The sequence below is a fragment of the Camelus ferus genome, chromosome 7 (genome assembly GCF_009834535.1).
Source record: "Camelus ferus isolate YT-003-E chromosome 7, BCGSAC_Cfer_1.0, whole genome shotgun sequence".
NCBI lineage: Eukaryota > Metazoa > Chordata > Mammalia > Artiodactyla > Camelidae > Camelus > Camelus ferus.
The window spans coordinates 42,997,773-43,018,357 of NC_045702.1; the positions used below are offsets into that span (position 1 = coordinate 42,997,773).

General features: G+C 33.3%; 1 protein-coding gene across 3 annotated transcripts in view; it reads right to left on the bottom strand.

Annotated features, from left to right (window-relative positions):
* TAX1BP1 (Tax1 binding protein 1) overlaps positions 1-20,585 on the bottom strand; it is a 76,498-nt gene that overhangs the window by 49,854 nt on the left and 6,059 nt on the right. For all 3 annotated transcript variants that reach the window (XM_014551506.2, XM_014551504.2, XM_014551505.2), the window contains 4 exons: positions 19,826-19,994; positions 11,632-11,734; positions 6,657-6,844; positions 3,158-3,316 (listed from right to left, as the gene is read on the bottom strand). In XM_014551506.2, the coding sequence (XP_014406992.1) occupies positions 3,158-3,316; positions 6,657-6,844; positions 11,632-11,734; positions 19,826-19,987 (612 nt within the window). In that variant the 5' untranslated portion in view covers positions 19,988-19,994. The remainder of the gene's footprint in view (positions 1-3,157; positions 3,317-6,656; positions 6,845-11,631; positions 11,735-19,825; positions 19,995-20,585) is intronic.

A 20,585-nucleotide genomic window follows, 5' to 3' on the forward strand; every position in this document is an offset into this window, starting at 1 on the left:
TATAATAATGATTTTTAGAATTCACACCATGGAATGGATTTTAAACAGGTGCCAAGAAAAGTCATAGATTTTATAAGCCACCCAACTAACACAAGTTTGAAAGTTCCTGAGCTGTTCTAGCTCAGGCCCAGCAGGCCTGTTTGATTAAGACAGAGGCTATAATTCTGGGAGTAAAAAGCAAATTCACAAACTAGAAGCCCCATGACTAGCAACAAGGAGGAACTCTCTCCTGGCAAGCATATTATTTTAGCCCCAGAATTAAGCAACCATCAAAATACAACTCAGAATTTATTTTTTTTTTTTAGAATTTTTTTTTTACATAATGCAAATACTACTTTTAAAATCTGGGGGAAATCCTGCCAATTTCTATTCCTCCTGGATGGATGACACTATCCATTATTTCAGTTCTGCACTGATGATTCTCTGGTCCATCATTATGAAACATACTATAAAACAGTAACAGCTACTTAAAATTAGTGAGAATCTACTATGTAACAAATATCATTCTAGGTCCTTCTATCACCATTTTCTATCATACAACATATTAGAAGAATCACTTCCATGTACTTCATCTTCCCAGAGAGCATATTCGAATGGAAGAATATAGCAAGAAGTCCCTTTCAAGATTAGTTACTGTCACCAAGATTTATAACTTGCCATAAAAACTTCCAAAGACCTCTTCTGAGTATCACAGCTACAATCTCCTAAAAATTTTACTTCATTAATCCCCTGATCTCAATCTACCACTTTCCAACCAAAGTCCTCCATCAGAATAAACTTTAGTCTTGTCTGTAGTGCTTAACTCCTTGTCACCCGGACAGCAGAGAGAAACTGAGACTGCTTAAATTTTAGCTAATATTCGACTGGACCAGAAGAATGGCCTGATGTATGTGAGTAATTTCACACAGCTGAAGGCCTATGATTCTGCCATTCCTACTCTCCCAAACCGTCCATTCTTCCCTTGGATTTCAAGCTGATCAGAGCCGAATCTCAAAGCCTTTATTTCAGGGTATTCTTGATCTCACTGGCTAAGCACATGCTGTAAAGGACCATTTTCTTAAGTCCTCTTCTATCTCATTTTCACTCCTCTTGCTTATAATGAAGTTAAAGAAAAAAGACTGGCATTCTGCTTTGGAAAACTGTCAAATCCAGGTATGAATATCAAGAGAAATGTGTAAAGAATGGAAAGAAAAGGGTAATAATTATACAAAGGATAGTGAGGGAGTTATAACAATTAAAAAATTTAGCTAAATGTTTTAATAGTCAAGGTAGACACATACAACGCAATTATAACATTTATAATTTAATATTTGGTACACATGCTTAAAAAGTTCAAATAAGAAAAGCAGTTCCTTCTACATTGTTGGTGAGAATGTAATTTGGCGCAGCCACTACAGGAAACAGTATGGAGATCCCTTAAAATACTAAAAACATATGATCCAGAAATCCTACTCTTGGGCATATACCCAAGGGAAACTCAAATTTGAAAAGATACACGCACCCCCAATGTTCATAGCAGCACTATTTACAATAGCCAAGAAGCAATCTAGTTGTCCATCTTCAGATGACTGAATAAAAAAGTGTTCACACACACAGTGGAACACGACAGTCATAAAAAAGAATGAAATACTGACATTTGCAGCAACATGGATGAACCTACAGATTATCATATTAAGTGAAGTAGAAGACAAAGTGGAATCTTAAAAAATGACACAAATGAACCTATTTACAAAACAGAAATAGACTCACAGACATGGAAAACAAACTTATGGTTACCAAAGGGAGGGAGGGATAAATTAGGAATTTGGGATTAGCAGATACAAACCACTATATATAATAACAAGGTCCTACTGTATGGCACAGGGAACTACATTCAATAGCTTGTAATAACCTACAATAAAAAGAAAACAAAAAATATATATGTATAACTGACTCACTATGCTATACACCAGAAACTAACACAACACTGTAAATCAACCATGCTTCAATTAAAAATAAAAAAGTGGTTCCTTAACCAAAGAGAATATCCTACTCCTGCTGTAGGATACTCTTACTGCAAGATTCCAACTGTTCCCAAAAGTAAAACCGGGGGAATAACTGCATATTTTAAACTAAAAAGACTAATAGTAATAAGGACAGAAGACTTTACAGATGTTTGTAAGATTTATAGTTGTACACACTGTTTGATACTGTGTTTACCCTTTAAATCAAATAAGCAATCCTCAAACAAATGTAACAAGGCTAAAGAAATTTTTTCAGTTTAAGCTCTATCTGTATATCATCTCTGCTCAGATGTGCAATATACAAGCACTCCACTGGAGTATAAAAACTGTTAAGAATCACTGTACTTCATGCTTCAATTAACAATTATTAAGCAACTGCTCTATGTCTTGTTGCACAAGAAAGAATTATGGAACAGACCCCATCCTTAGGGAATAATAGGTCAATCCTGTCAGACATTGGCACATCCAACTAGTTACAATATAAGTGAGAATGTGATATGTATAATCATAATCTGCGCAAGTTCATCAAAAAAATTTTCTTATGAAAATATTCAATAAAATCAGTAAGTAGGAGATTGCTCTTTTTCCTCTGTTTTTGACTAACTTAAATCCATTTGTATTACTAATGAAGCCACACTTGTAAACTTGTACTTTTTTTCCTTAGCTCAAGAAATTGCGCCAATTTTAATTAGGTGGTTTTTCAGAAAATCTATTGTATTCTCACATCAAGGACTTCAAAATTCTAACACTACGTCTTACTTCACTGAATTCTGCTTTTTTGAGACGGAATTTTAACTACTTTATTCTATTTTTCCCCTTATTCAGTGTTTATCATTCCTAATTGTATTTCTAACCCCTTCCCCCAAGATTAATCAAGTATTCTACAATTAGATGTAAATATCTCAAAACAGTTCTCAGGGACTACATCACAAGCCTGATACCAAATATCTCAAAGTATTTTAACCATTTACAACATAAAAGAGGCTGCGGCAGAAGGCTGACAGGATCTGATCTATTCTCATATAGATACCTATCTAAAGGTTATTTTTTTTCAACACATGGTTTTCGCTCACTTTAATTGACTCAGTTCTTGAAAACAGTGGGTTTCAGACAATATACTATGATTCCAATCAGTTACCCAAGGCAAAACTAACCTTTTGCTCCACTTGCAGTTGGTCACATCTTTCTTTTTCATGGTTAAGTTCTTTTTCCATTCTTCCAACTTGTTCTCGAAGTTGTGTAGTTTCTTTTTCCAGAACAGCAATTAACTGTAACAGTTCTTCTTTCTCTTTCATGGTTTTCTCAATTTTCAACTGTAAAACAAAAAACTCAAACTGGTTTTTTTTTAATCCTAAAATACACTACTATTTCAGTTTTCCATTTCAAAAAAAAGTAAAGAAATTGGCAGAAAGATCTTTTACATACTATCTATGTATCAATCAGCCTCTTTCCGTCTTCAGTTAGAAAAACACATGAATCGTAAATTTAAGCCTCCTTTTGGTTGGGCAATAAAGAAAACATTAAAAGTAGCTATAAAATTAATGAATTTTATTATGAAGTTGCCTGATAATCACTTTTCAAATCAGTACTAAAAATAAGGCCTATTAAGTTTCATTAAGTGACTTAATTCTGGGCTCTTATTTTGGGTAATAAGGAGAAAATTTGTTACCTTTTCTTGAATGCAAATCTATGGGAAGTCTTTGAATCTATTAGAACTTCCTTACGTGTCATATAAAGCCTTTATTATGGGATTACCATGAAAAGTTTTGGTTCTTTAAATAAAGTATTGAGAAGTTTCTATATATATATAAAATGGCCTCTATTTGGCTAAATCAAAATACACTTTATATGTAAATGCAAATTTTAGGACAAAAAGGCAGACTTTAACAATATATCAACAATATAATTGACTCTTAAAGGAACACTAATAGTTATTCAGTTCAGGAAAATCTAAACTCCAATATTCTAAATATTACTAAATTAAGGAACCTAAAATAATAACTAAAATGGTTAATATTTCTCCTGCAGCAAGAAATCTTTGATTGTAACAGGGGAAGAAGAATGGAGATTCAGAGGGAAGCCTTCACAAAGGAGGCATCACATATTTAGCTAAAATAAAATGCTTTCCCCCAGTACACACCAAGTCAGTTATTGCAGGGTCAAGGAATCAAACTGATTAAACTCTAAAATGGCTCTTATGAAAGTTAAAGAGCTGTAAAAATTTTAAATGGCCCTCCTATCTCTTTCATCAGACCAAATGAAAATGACAGGAGTAAATGCCCTCAAAAGAGAAAAGTTTATTTATTGAGTTTCTTTTTACCTTACCAATTTTTTAAAAAATGATTTTTGGCTCTAAACCTTCTGGCAGCTTAAAAATAAAGATACTTCTTGACATAGTACAATAGAAACATTATAAAAGAACCACTTTCTCCCAGTGATTCATTTAATTGGTATATACTTTGTAAAGAGCATACTGAATCCTGGCACATATTTTCTGAAGAGTATACTGAATTCTAAGTAGAAATTTTTAAAAGGAATTCAAATTAGACAAAAATATATGTCTAATTCCTGCCCCCACTTTTGTATACTGAAATCTTTCAAGCATATAAAATGGTTAAACTTCTACAATGAACACTCATACACCCATCATCTAAATTCAGTATTAATATTTTGCCCCGTTTATCTCCCTTTATATACCTAAGTTTATGTAATTTTTTTTATAACCATTTGAAACATAATTGCAGACACTTCACCCCTAAATGCACAGGGCAAGCATTTCCTAATAAGTAGTCTCCTATTTAACCACTACCATTATCATAGTTAAGAAAATTAACAATTTTAGGGGGGAGGGTATAGTTCAAGTGGTAAAGCACATGCCCAACATGCACACAGTCCTGGGTTCAATCCCCCAGTACCTCCTCTAAAACTACATAAACCTAATTACCTCCTCCCAACAAAAAAAGAAAAAGAATTAACAATTTTATAACACCCAATGTGTAGTCCATAGTATTCCCCACTAACCCAAAACATCTATTATTTTTAAATCTAGATCTACTCAAGGTTCACAAAGTGAAGGATTGTGTCTCAATTATTTTTAATGTCAACAGTGTTCTAGATAATGTCTCACACTTACACTGTTTGTGCATTTTTAGTAAAATCATTAAAGATTTTGATCAGTGTGGAAATTTAAAAGACTTGTCAAAAAACTGATGAGAATATAAATATCTTACCTCAGAAACATTTACCTAAGAGACAGAAATTTAAATTTTTTTTATAAAGCACCTTTTATGAGTAGGAAGATGAGAACTAAATTGTGTGATGTCTCAATTTACTTGGAGCACAAAAGTGAGGTAGATGCCAAAATGCCTGTTGTTTTTCTGCTGGAGGCCCTGAAATCAGGGTGGTCTAACAAGTATTCAAAAAGCTGCTATATAAACGCTAACTGCGTTCTTCTTAAGATCTAGGTTGGTATCAGCATCTTTGACTAGCATTCAAATACCAGGCTAAAAACCTTGATCATCAGGCAGTTGTCACCACAAAATGTTTTAGTCACCCTATAAAAGTTACATTTCTTTATTTAAGATAAGAGAGGAATTTCTGGAAGGGGGAAGGGAAGATACAGAAAAATTCACAATAAAAGTTATTGGTTCCCTCTAACCTTCTTAGTTTGACGATCTAATATCTATACCCTTTAGTCTTTTTTCTAGTCTGTTTTTGAAGATAAATAAAATCAAAGGCATAAAATATTTACATATAAAAACATCCATCTGACTATAAAGAATAAGCAATGACCTGCCACAGACTAATTATGAATGTAAAATAACAAAAAGTATACTGAACCAATTAAGAAGCTGTTTTTCACAGAAATTCAAATATAACATTCTAACTTTTTAGATTTAAGGTAAAGATATTAAAGTATCTTGAAATAAAAATGTTGTTCTATTTTCTTCTTAAGTACTAAAAATTAAGACATATGGCATTATGAGACCATCTAGACAGTAAATTTCTTTCAAAGTCAATGCAATGCCTCTAAAATATTCAATAAAAAACAGTAAGAAGCCTTCTCATCTTTTTAAAATCATGGTTAATCCAGGCTTACTCATTTGACTGGATGAACAAGGAAAATAAATCATTCTAAAAATGCTCAACCTAAAGTAAGAGACTGGGATGCTTCCCTGATTCAGCGCCACACATGGGACAGAGCATGCTCATGGCATAGTGAAATGAAGTTCACCTCCAACTACAGATAGACTTACTGCTTTACATCAGTTTCCCAGCAGCATGACCGCCAAATCTGTATTATTCTGTAATCAACAGATTAGGCTACCCCTAAAGAAGAAAGGTTAGGGTGAGAGAACTTTAGGAGAGTTTTAGATCTAAACTCTCTCAATTATTTATTGTACATCTACTATGCACAAAATACTGGCAGACCTAGGGACAGTCCTTGCCACAATGAAATCAGTACGTAACATAACTGTAACAGAAAAATTCTTTTAATATTTAAAAAATGACACTCTAAGTTTACTGTTTTAGTTAAAAAGCATTTGATAGTCAGGTTAAACTCTTGCATAACCTGAAAATTCTTACAACACCAACCAACATGAGCTCTGTTCATAAATTTATCTGAGTTGCCAGCTCACTGCTGGTACCAACCTCAAGAAGGCCAGCTTTTGTGGTCACCACTAACATGTCAGAATTTCCTTCATCTTCCATAGTAAGCAACTCTTCAACTGGAGAAGAAGCTCGAAACTGAAAAGGTGTACTTGCACCACGAATTTCACCCTTATGGGTAACATAACAGAATTGATAAAATTCTCCATCATCATTTGGAAGGTAGTATCCTAAAAGGAAGTTAATAAACAAAAAAAAATTATTAAATTTCCTGTTACACAATTGTTACTTGAATTTAACAAATCTTGCCATCCCCTCTCATTACTGATCTTGTTCCTAGGCACTTAGGGTATGTCTTTCCATCCTTCTTTCGTAAATTATCCATCAAAACTAGACTCTCCCTTCTTCCCTAAATACACCCATATTTTTCTTATGTCTAAACTTACACTCTCAGAATATTCTTTCCTTGTATCTTCACTAGAGTAAAACCAATTCATCTAGGAAAGTCAAGTATATAGTTTTCAATTAGAAAAAGGCTAGAGGAGGAGCAATAGAAGAAACAGCACAAAAACCTAGGAGGACTGTGGGGTGGGAATATGTTATTTAAAGAAATCTTCCCTTCGGGGAACCAAATGCAATACCTTGTAACAGTTTATAATGAAAAGGAAAATATATATACATGTATAGCTAAATCACTATGCTGTACACCAGATATTAACACAACACTGTAAACCCACTATACTCAATTAAAAAATAAATAAAAATAAAGAAATCTTCCCTCAATTACGACACTAAATTCAAGAGAAATATTTACAAAAGGAATATGCCACACATGTGAACTCTGTAAGGCAGAAAGAGGATGATGTGTACTGTGCAGAACAAAAATAAGCTTTGGAACCACGGAGATTTATTCTGGAATTCCAGCTCTACCACAAATTGTTATTTACTTAACCTCCCCAAACCCCATTTCTTATCTGTAAGAGATACAAAGCTATCTATCTCAAAGTTCCCAAGTACAATGGGTAAGGTAGTTATACCATCTAGCCTATTATCTGACAAATAAGTGTTCAATATTTGTTCCTTCTTTCTTCAGCTCAGTTGTTACCCTCTTTTAAATTTTGCTGGATTATCCTAGCTCAAATTTAATCTTTACCTACTCTCCAAAGCTCCAATGGTATTTTCTACAGTTAAAAAAAAAAAGAAAAACCCAACCCTCCACAGTATACTTTGCATTGTTATTATATACATGCTTTACAGCCTGTATCGAAGGCCTCAAAAATACTGAGGGCAGATTATTAATATAAATAAAAATTATGTAATCCCCCAGAAATGAAAAGGAAACATTCAATGACTGTGAAATGAACATACAAAGATGAATATATTCACCTTATCTTGAATATTAATATCAACCAAGAAATCTGTAATCACTATGCCTATTATCCTTTCCACATCTTGAAATTTTCAGCCTCATTATTAAGGTATCAACTTCACTTGACTTCATTCTTTAAAAAATAGCTGACCTTTTTCCACAGAAAGGAAGGAGGAGAGAAAATATAAAATAAGCCTGAAACATCTTGTGGTGCCTGAAATGTAAGAAGTTCTCAAAAACAGACTGGGGGTCAGCAGATGTCAAAAAAAACACAGAAACTCCACTAATGGAATTCCCAATGGCCAAAGAAAGCTAAAATGATCTGAGCAACAAAAAAATGACAGCGTTAGACTTGATTCCACAGAAGAAAATAAATAGCCATGAGTCGACAGAAAAGGGGACAACTCTTCTCAACACAGTAATTCCAACTAATAACAAACAAAAAAATGAGAATAGAAAACCATTATTCAGCAAACACAACAATAATTGTTCTAGGGAAGATCCACTGATGGATACTAAAATTAGTGGGTGAAAATCTGAGGAGAAACAAGATTATTTCCTTAGTCACAAAGTTGCTCCCCTTAATATTCATTACATTACAAAGGGAAAAAAACTAACTTTACAGTGGAGAAACCTAACAGACATTACCTTAACCAAATGATCAAGATTAATACTACTAGTAATAAGACATACAAACACCAAGTACTCCCTGATACAATGCACTATAAAGGATACATCACTTGTATGGTATTCTTCCTGAAAATGTATAGCCTCAATCTAATTATGAGAAATTGTCAGAAAGACAAAATGAGAAACATGCTATTAAAACAAAACAAAACTGAACAATACTCTTCAAAAATGCAAAGATCATGAAAGACAAGGACAGAATAAGGAACTATCATATCATAGACTGGAGAAGACTAAGAAGATACGACAACTTAAATGCAATCCAGGTATGGACTGGATCCAGGAACAGAAAAAAGAACACTACTGAAAACACTAGTGAAATCTGAATAAGCTTTGTACTTTAGTCAATAGTGTTACAACAATGTTAAATTCCTGGATTTTTAAACAAATGTAAATGTACTATGGTTACACAACATGTTAACATTAAGGGAAGCTAGGTGAGGGGCAAACAAAAATTCTGTATACTATTTTTGCAACTTTACATCTAAAATTATTTCAAAATACAAAGGTTTTTTTAGAAGTAATATAGAGGTACATGTAGCAATATATTTGAAGTTTTTTAAAACCCAGCCCTCCTAATATCTACTACCAAATTTATTAATCCATGGCTGAGTAACTTTGCAAATAGCCACTAGACTTACTAAAAAAGTTTAAATAGAAAACAAAAATATAGTTTAACTAATCAGTTCTGGTATTATAACACCAAAAACTCTACAAACTAGATATTCAAGATCTGATTTTTTTTTTAAATCTCATGAAAATAATCCACTAAAAATATGGTTCAAATACCATTTTTGAAATACAAGATATTTAAAGCTACCTAGAAATAGAGCTCTCATCAGATTAGTAACACTGAAAATAAAATAGGAAAAAGTAAAAACCAAACTCCAAGTCAAATTTTATAGCTTGTAACATTACCAATCAATCAAATTATAGTAAATCAAAAAAGGCTCCATTTAGGAAAATAATTACATTTATGTACTTCTCATTAGTTGCTCTGAGATTTGCATTTCAGAATTCTCATGACTACTCCATAAAGTAAGCAAAATGATTTGGATTATACTTAAAATTGCTTCTAGCTCTAATATTCTATGACTAAATTTTTCGTGACTATATTGAGTTTGTTATATAACAAACAAGTTCTAGGCAAGCAAAAGCTTTTATTTCTAAATTTCAGAGTAAAAACTATGATAAATTTTCAAAAACATGTAAAACTGCTCCCATGAAAATGCTTGTAAAGTATAAACAGAAATAAACTGGATGCTTTCCTTTTCCTTTTTTTTTTTTTTAACTGCTTTTAAGAGTTTCGCTAAGTCATGAATAGACCAATTCATTAGTCACAATAACAAGTTCAGTAAGTTAATTTATTACAAGAAAACTAATTACATTAAAAATGACTGAAAATAAACCCACAGCTTTTAAGAACAAATATCTTAAAAACAAAATCAGTTTCAATACGTACACCTGAATTTGCTTATCTTAAAAAAAAAAGGCTATGGACTAAAAGATAAACTACATATATAATTTGTAACTTTTTTTATCTATAAAACATCTATGAGGATCTAAATCTTTGCCTATATGACAGTGTAAATTTTATCCTCTGAATATTTCATGTCACAACACATAAGGAAAATTTTTTTATATATGCAAGCTTCACGTGGTCACATTCCCAACTGATGTTCATACCAAATATACACAAACCACATAATAAAAAGTTTTTTTAAAAAGCATAAACCACCAAAATCCCCAACAATGACAACACCAATGCTGGTAAAGATGTAACATACAAAGAACTCTCATTCATTGCTGCTGAGAATGCAAAATGGTACTGCCACCATGGAAGAGTTTGGTAGTTTCTTACAAAACTAAACACAGTCCCTACCATACGATCCGGCAATCACACTCCTTGGTTTTGCCCAAATGAGATGAAAACTTAAATCCACACAAAAACCTGTACATGAATATTTACAGCAGCTTTTTTCACAACTACCAAAACCTGGAAGCAACCAAGATATTCTTTTAGACGAACAGATCAACTGTTAAATCCATACAATGGACTATTTACTGGTTTCCTTTGCAATTCTATGCATTTCATGTGTATAAAAACTTACTGAGACAGAGTCCGTTTGCTTCCCCAGACCAAAAACAATCCATGGTACAAACAAGACTAAGAATTTGCTTTAATACAATCCAAAATCAGTACAATTATAATACGAAAATCTCTCTGCAGCAAATTCTGTGATAGATTTCTAAGTAAGATTTTTGTGTTTTGTTTTGTTTTAAAGCAACAGGGTGTATTTTTTCATGTAAGACATCAGGAAGTGGTTGCCTGCTGGCCTTGATTCACTGGCTCAGAGATGTCAGGACAGACATATAGGTGGCTTGCCTTGGCCTTCCCCTCATGGCCATAGGAGAGATGCTGCAGCTCCAGCCGTCACTTTGTGAAGGCAGAATGAGGAGGGAAGGGCAATATCAGGTACAGCTCTTCTTAAATAAGAGTATTTTTAAAAATCTATATATAATGCCAAGCTAAGACAAAAATGAATGTTGCATTACTCACATCCATTTTATAGGCAAGTTTCCCCATAGAATTAATACAACTACTCTATAAATCCTGTTAATCATCTTTGTGATTTCCATACAGAGTATTTTTCTCACCTTTAATTTGTTACATTATCTTTTATCAGTAATAACATTGTTCTCTCATTTGAAAAAAAAAAATCATCAAAAGACCTCTCTTCAATGAAAGATAATAAGCAAAAAATCTTTAATTGTCTACATAAAATATCATGTAACCAACACTGGTTATTTACATTCCTAATGAATTTTGCTAAATAAAGATACTAATTAATTCAACTTTGGTACACTGGATATGCCTAAGTAGATAGTTACAATGGAGTACAACATTTTTAATGGCAATAAAACATCTAACTTCATCAAGTTCTGCTTTTCAGTTCTTACCTTGAAATGCTAACACACAATTAACTGTTGATCCTTCTACATAATGTTCAGGCATAGGGGACCATAAAAACGTGTAATAATCACGAGCAGTACTCCATCCAACCTAAAGGAAAACAACAAAAACATGGATATTGTAAGTGGTTTAATATAAGAATGACATCTTATAGCATATTGTTTTTTACTGCATCCTAAAGTTAAAGCATGCATTAATATGTTTACAAATCATAAGCATTTTAACAAGCATGTCAAATTTTTATTGTAATTTTTTATTAAGCTATAACCTAATGCTATAAAAATCTGTAACAGTAGAGTTTCTACTATGTGTTAAAATGCAATTTGATATCCAATTCCCTAAGGAAAATCTTAGCAAGCATATGACCAAATATAAAAACTAACATTTTGCTTAAAATGTGATTTCACTAAATACAAGTTTTTAAACTTATTTTATGCATCAAATTGAAGTGTGTATTTTTTTAATTAGACTTCCCCCTTCTCCTTAAATCCACTAACTAAATTTCACTAATCTCTCATCTTCAGCATTTCTTTCATACAGCCAATGGTAAATTTTGTAAAAATTTATTTTTACCTTTATTCCCAAGATGTTTATATACACAAAAAAGCCACCTGTGTCCCACCTATCTCTAAAACATTTCCAACTTAAACAACACAAATATATCACTACATATTTCAGTCTGTATGTTTCAGATAAACTGTATTGTGGTAAATACTGAATATTAGAGGTGTTTAAAATAGGTACTAGATATCCATTTGCCAGAAGAAAATATGCATCATCCACAGGGTAATTCTGATTGACCTACAGGATTAAAGATTCCAGAATACTGAAGCTAGAAGAATTACAGCAATCTTCAGTCTCTAAAGGAGTGTTTTTAAACTGTAGGTCACAACCCAGTAGTAAGTGGTAATATCAATTTAGTGGTTTATAATCACACTTGTTTTTAATTATATAGAATTAGAAAGTATCAGAGTGAACGAAGGCTAAGTATTGTTTCAGGTGTATCTGCATACAACTTTGCTGAGTCAAATCATAGAATTTTTTTTTTCCCCTGTGTGTCATGGTCAAAAAACATTTGAAAGACACTATTCATCTCTTTACAAATAAGAAGCTTAGGGAAACCGTGATATAAGTTATTTTCTTGACCTACAGCTCAGTTTTTTTCTCTCAGAACTGTTAGGATTAAATTAGATGATAAACATAAAAACAGCACTTAGCAGAGTGCCTGACCCATCCATGATGGGCACTCCATAAATGGCAGTTTTTGCAAGCACAGTATACTGTAGTGATTAAGAGCATAGGCAGTAAGGTCATACTGCCAAAAAAGATCACTTAATAGCTATTAATAACAGACATGTTACTTCTGTTCCCTTCTCTTTAAAATGGAGATAATAAGTAACAATCTCAAAGGGCTGTGTGTGTATTAAATGAGATAAGCCCTGTAAAGGTACCTGGCACAGTGCCTAGCACATTCATGTTCATTAAATGTTACCATTAATGCCCAAGGACACACAGCCTATTAGGGACAATGATCTTGACTCTAAGATGTTCTGTCCCTCATTTCATATCCCACAATGCTTCTCCCATCCCCTGAAAAAGAGCCCACCTAATGTTTTCCCCAAAAGACACACCTGGTACACGTCATACCTTGCATTCTTTGTCCCTGTTCATATGCTGATCTTGAAAGAAATACTATCTAGAGCTACATCTTTCTTGAAAAAAATCTCCCTAGGTGAACAGGCTCTACCTGAAAGAGGTGGTCAAAAAAAGTGCTGAGTGTGCCATTTAATTGTGATGGCTGACACACAAAACTGCTAACATCATAATTATAGTATCTAATTCAAGTGGCACTGGGAATAGCTGTACAGATACAGATTACTGAATGTTTGTTTTGGAATAAATATTACCCTCATCTTCCAAATTAAGAAAGTAGTAAATGGCAGAGTCAAGATTTGAGCCTAAAGTTCAAGCTCTTCACCAGCAGGTCACTGCTCTCCTACCAGGATATAAAATATTCTTATGCTTTCTGAAATTCCACTTCCTCCCTTCCAACAATGAGTCTATGACTATATAATTCTTAAAAGTACAGTTGACAAAAGACAGAAACAGTAAAGGGTGGAAAACTCTGTTTCTTGCTGTCATAAGAAGAAAAATAAAATGGGGGAAATGAGATCTTTTACCATATAAGAAAAATGTTTAAAGAAAGAGGTATGTTGAGTGGTTTGGTCCCTGCTGTGTTTTAACTAAATCACAGTAACTCAGGCTGTTCATTATTGGTTGACTGCAATGGTAACTTATGCTTTGTTTTTTCCTTTATTGCATGTATTTCTCAAGAGTGGTCGACCATGCTCTATAACATCCCATGCTGAGCCAACCAAGAATTTGAGGTAAGATGCAACCCAATCTGAGTAAAAAACATCAACAATATAGAACTATGCTTTAAATTCCTTTTGAGGAAGGAAAACTGAACAATAGTTCTTAGGTCACTGTGTGAGGGGCATGTCAGGCAAGTATAAAAAACAATGTATAAGTCTAAATCTGGGATGGTACAGAGTATAGATTCCCTTAGGATGGGTATGTCTAATAACTAAGCTTCACGTGGTAGACTGGACCACGGTGGAAGAAACAAAGAACTTGGACATCCAGAAATTATATAGATGTTTATGGTAGAGAATATTAAAGAAATCTAATTAGAAGAGTCAAACCACAAAGTGTCCAAGTCACACACCGTTTCTCTTTATTTTCCTGGTCACTTGGTTAGAACTTGATTGGATTTTTAGACTGCAGATTTCAATTCCTTGAAATGCAAGGGAATTTTCCTTTCAGTCCACTAGCAGCAAGTATAAAGAAAATTACTACATTTTGAGTTGACACTAGAGATTTTAAACCATTGAAAAATGGCAGGGATATGACAATACCTAGAACAATGGGACAGTCAGTTAAAGTTATCCTACGATTGTCAAAACAAATTGCTTTTAGGAGATACACTTGAATCCAGTTAAGAGAGTGTATCTATGTTATGGAAGGAAATAAAGCAACAGATATTTCACATAGTTTAGTTTGGGGAATTAACAATAGTACTGGACATCATTCTTCTGTTACTAATGTAATCAGCAAAGTAAGAGCAAACAAGGAAATTAAACAGGGGTGACATGAAAGGAAAAAAAACTAGAAATGTGTTAACATTTTAGAAAAACATGTTGGATAAGAAGTACTGGTCATAAAGGAAATTTTGAGAGGGAATGTAAAGAAGATCAGAAAGACAACAAAGTTACCAAGTAAAAGCACAAATATTCTGCAGAAACCTTAAGAGAAAGACAAATTATTAGGGTAGAGAGAGCAAAGAGCACTTGTAAAGAGAAAGACAGAGATCCAGGGGGAGTGATTTTGGAGGGGTAAAGAGAGACAGACAAAGGACATGAAACTGGAAAGGCACTGAAAACAGATTAGCTGATTACGTACGATTAAATACAAAACCTACAAAATAGTATAAAATGGGCCTATGAATTTTTTAAATCTAGAAAAACACACACCAAACTTAACAACAGATATTTCTAGGATACAATCGGAAGAGGTATTCATTTTCTTTCTTTTGTATATACTGTAGTTTTCAAAAATCATTACAAAAGTCCTTCCTTTAAAAAGAAAAACTGCAAAAATGCCTATATATACATAGTGAAGATGCAATGCTGACTCTAAGATAGAAATATCATAAACAGTATAAAAATCCCTCCATCAGATGAAATGCTACAGAACTACTTACATTAATAAGAAAGTGGTTATAATCATAAATGAAAAATTCAGAACACAAAAAAGGTCATGCAGTACTATTCCAAATACTTTTCAAAATAAAGACTGAAAGTATTCCTTTAGTTAAAAAAAAAAAAAGAACTGGAAATACTTAAAACATTAACAATGTCAACCATTGTTATTAGGCAGGGATATAGCTGGGCAATGGGACTGCTAGTTATGTTAATTTTATCTTTCCTATTTCCTGTTTTGTTCCAAATTTTCTAAAATTATGATTACTTTTACAATAGAATATTTTTTAAAACAGAAAATAAGAAAAGACTGGAATGGAGACTGAGGCAGAAGAAGCAATATAAAGAGAATTATGACACGGAAAAGAGAAACAAAGGAGAGACAAACAAAAGCTTGAAACAAGATATTCAAGCACAAAATTACTGCTCAGGTTAAGTGGACCAGGAAATTAAAGTTTTTTTATCTGGTTGTTGGTAATGATTCAGTGAGAACTGTACCTTACTGAGAAGCTTGGTTTGCCTATGTGACTTTGGACACATGACATAATCACTTTGCACTCCCAATTTTCTCAACTAGAATAGTACCTCTGAAACATGAAAACTGTTAAAGATTCCTTTTAAAGTTAAAAAATACTAATAATCTCATGGACCTTTAAATTATTTTAAGGTAATTTCACTTGTACTAAGCATAAATCTTAAGTATAATCCCGCATATAATTAAGACCAAATCAAACTGGTAACATTAACAATGTGACATATTTTACTACAACTAACATTGGGTTTAATAATAGATACAGCATCAGGTAAAGCTCTCAATCGTTTCCTGTATTTTTTACTTCAATTCTATCACTCAAAAAATGGATGCTGAAAACTTATTAGAAAGTCAGTTGCTTGGATAACCAGATCTCTCACTTAACCAAAATGCCAGAGAACAATTCCTGAATGCCAGTTTACCTGAGGCTCAAATCTCAGCTCCAAAGTTCAATTTCTCTGGATCTTAGTTCCCTCATCTGTAAAATGGTGACTGTAATGTTCTCATGAAAGATCTTTGCAAAGTATAAATAAACACATTGTGTTTATTTTAGTGATAATTAAAACTAGTCAACACTAGAAAAGAGGGAGAAAAACTAAAAGAAAAAATTAAAATCTCCAACCCAGTCTGTATCCCTTGCCTGGTTTCACTCATTCCTCGACACAACCTGGACTTCACGGTCAGTTATTCATTTCAATAATGCACCCAAAATCACTCTAGTGACCTCTGTCCTTATGACTTCCCTTCCCACTCACACACACACACCACCCATTTCCAATTCCCAGTCTAAATGATACCCAGTTTTGGAATTCTTCACTCGATTCTAGGTGCTCAATCTCTCTAGACAAATTCACAAAACTGCTGCTCAGCAGTCTCCTGGTTGACTAGTTCGATTCCCTATGACATTCTTCCACAGTAGCAAGACCAAATCTCCATACTCAAGCCCTCCCCAACTCTTAGCACATGATCTTGCTCCTTATTTCTAAATATACTCAGTGAATGCGTTCCAGTCCCAATTCATTCAATTAACTGCTGACAAACCCTATAGATCCTTCCTATGGATTATTACCCACAGCTGTTACCCTTCTTTACTTTGAGGCCTTCATTATCTCACCTAGAAAATTAGGATAGTCTAATTCTCTCTGCCTCCATTCTCTTCTAATTCTATTTATCTTATTCAGCACTGTAAGATTAAAGTTCACCTCTGAACTGTATTTACTCTCTGCTTAAAAATTATTCCTCAGCCAAATATTAAAACAATCTACAATGTAATCCAAACCAAATTTTTCCACTCATTTTCTAAAACTGCTATCTGTCCCAGGAAAATCAAATTCTTTAACACTTTCTCAAGCACACCACACATTTTCCCTTCATTCCTTCCCCCTTTTGGGGGGAGGGATGTTAGGGTATGCTAGGCACACACTCTACCACTGAGCTATACCCTCCCCCTCATTCTTTCCCCTTATAATTACTATGTGGGAACCGTCTCCCTACCTGCCTTGTCTGTATCATATCTATCAAAATCATTCTGGACAGCAATTTACAGTACACATAAAGTGTTTAAAAATATTCAATGCCATAAACATGGCAATTCCACTTCCAAGAACTTGCCCTATGAAATAAATGGACAAACAAAACAAACACAGATAGATGTGTGTTAAGTATTGTTTAATGGTGAACATTTAGAAACATTTCCATGAATGCCACAATGCATCAATAGCATGTGTGCATACATTATCATACATACAATTATTACTTATTTATAGATATAAACCAATTAGTATTAAAACATGACTTATTTTCTTCCATGAAGCTTCCTGTATAATTTGAAATTTTTACTACATACTTAAACTTCCCACTGAGTTTTAAGTATTATCCAGGCAAAAAAGATGGAAAGGGTATTCTACACAAATTTATTCATTTATGTATGTATTTACATAAGTATTATTGTTTAAAGAAAAGTCAGCCTTTGGAATGCCCAAGTTAAGAGATAATAGTTTAGCATTACTAAAGCAAAAAAGGAGAAGCAGGCAATGACAAAAAATGAAACTACAGATCAAGTCCTGTAAAGGAGCCCTATTTGACACACTAAGTTATTTGGTCTTGGCATTATCCGATAGATAATGAAGAACCACCTAAGAGTTTTAAGCAAGAGGGAGACACGTTCAGATTTTCATTTTATATCGTAGTTTACATAGAGCAGTTTGAAGAACAGACAAAATGGGGGGAGGGGGCGGAGGGCAAGAAAAGCAGGGAAAACCTATTGCAATCATCCTGGACCAAGATAAGGAGGGCATGAACAAGGGCAGTGATATTAAAAATGTAGAAATAGGTAGCAGTAAAATAGACTGAGTTGGTGTTTGGCTGGATTTAAACAAAGGCATAATTTTGGCTTAGACAATAGGCCATTAACTAAAAATGGGGGTGGGGGGGACCAGAAGACATAAATAAGTAGTCTGAAAAAGTTAAAGATTCATCTTCTTGAAATACAATTTATCACACATCAGCCTACATACCTACATATGCAGAATTCCCAGTGCCCGTAAGTAAAGTCTACAAACTGTTTAGCCTAACACTGAAGGTCCTCCATGGAAATAATGACACTTAATTTCACCTCCATCCACTTGTTCTAGTTAAACTAACTCAGTTTCATGAACTTTCCCACCCCTTTGCCTTTGCTTATGTTATTTTCCTGCCAAGAATGCCCTTCCCTTCCCCCAATTTTATTTCCCTGCTCTATTCTTCCTAATTCTTGCAGAACATATCAATTCTAAATATCTTTAACTGGATATTCATCTCTCACGTAAAATTAAAACTGATACTAATTTCGTAAAATGCTTACAATAACTTTATCTCCATATTAGAATTTAACAAGACTAAAAAAAAAAAAAAAAAAGAGTAAGTAACTCATCTGTTCAGCAACACCAAGGAATGAGAGATTAAAAAAAGGAACTGAAATATCATTATATGCCAAAACTTTGTCCAAAATAAGTTTTTCTATCTCCCTCACTCTATTAGGCCAAACTTTCACTTCCGGATACTCTCAGTGTTCCTAATTCTAGCAGCTACTTAATGTATACAGACCACACTATCAAAATTTCAAGACCATTAAAATCATATCTAAAATAAAACAAACTGATTATGAGGGAGAATCTAGAGTAACCCAAGAGAAAAGTAAGTTTTATTGTTTGGACATTTAATGACATTATTTTGACTGCTCAAAGGACATTCTTATGTTTTGGTTCTCTATCACATTCTGAAGAACTGAAATTGCCAAAAAACACTTCTACCACTGTAACGATTATCTCAGTGTAATTTTCAAGCAAATATTATACAAAATGATTGACAAAATATTAGAACTGGTTCTCTTACCATCAAAGAATTCACTATTTAGTCAGGTAAAACAAAATACTCTTATAAAAGCCTGAGACAATATGAGCTACACGTAAACAATGGGGGACAACAGAAGAGACAATAATATAGCTGTAGAGCCGTACAAAATTAATTACAAGTGACAAGACAGTAAATGATAAAGTAACCCAAAGGAAAAAAATCACTTTTTTTAAGGGAAGGAATGGAGAAAATGGAAGAATTAAAAAAAAAAAAAAATTTGAAAAAATTTTCACAAGATCTTGAGTGAAGCTGAATCTTCTGGAGACAAAATCTGGTGAACTGATGTTCCCAACATTTGTTGTATATTACCCCACACTATTAAACATTTCATGTTTACACAATGTTTACATTTACAAATGTTAATGTTTTACATTTAACATTTACAAAAATGACCCTTAATGCAACATTAAGACAAAGCTAGTGTAAGCTACTTGTCAACCTCTTAAGAAAATAAAGAGTACCTACATAGAATAAACATGCAGAAAGTTCACTTACCTTGAATATACCAACCCAATCTTTCGGATGTGGATGGATATATGGAGTTAAGGTGTAATGACATTCCAAGTGTGCATTAGGAAGGTAACTCTTGGCCACATTCTGAAAGATGACATGGGCAAAGTTGGAAGTCTGCAATGGGACTTCTTGAAAGGATGTCATTGTGAATCTGAAACAAGTTAAATCATACAAATTTAATGATATCAACTAAGAAATAAACTCATACCTTCAGAAAATAAGTAACATTTAATGCAAATTATATGGATATTTTCATGCCATAATTATTGGGAAAACATACTTTGAAAATATTGGAACTCCTTAAAAATGTGATTAAATATAAAAATACAAACTGGGAATAATTTACAATATGGTTCAGAAAGTTACATTAGAGTTAAGAAATTTAAAAACCAAAATCAAAAACTCTCAACTCTCCTTTAAAGCCTAGCCCTCTGCTTCTTCTGCAACTGAGAGCAAATGAACCAACACTGCTTCTATGTTAAACTCTTGAATTTCATCATTTCCTCCCTAATCTGACCCATCCATCCCATCCCGCTCCCCCAGGTCCTAGGCTTCTATAACTGATGCTAACCTCTCTGCCTGCATTCCTGACTAACATTCATGATCACCTGGACCAGCTTTTCTCAATCCTGGCTACGTATCAGAATCATTAGGGGGTCTTTAAAAAAAAAAAAAAAGAAAGAAAGAAAGAAAGAAAAAAAAAAAAAAAAGACAACAATGACTTTCTGAAAGTGAGACCTGG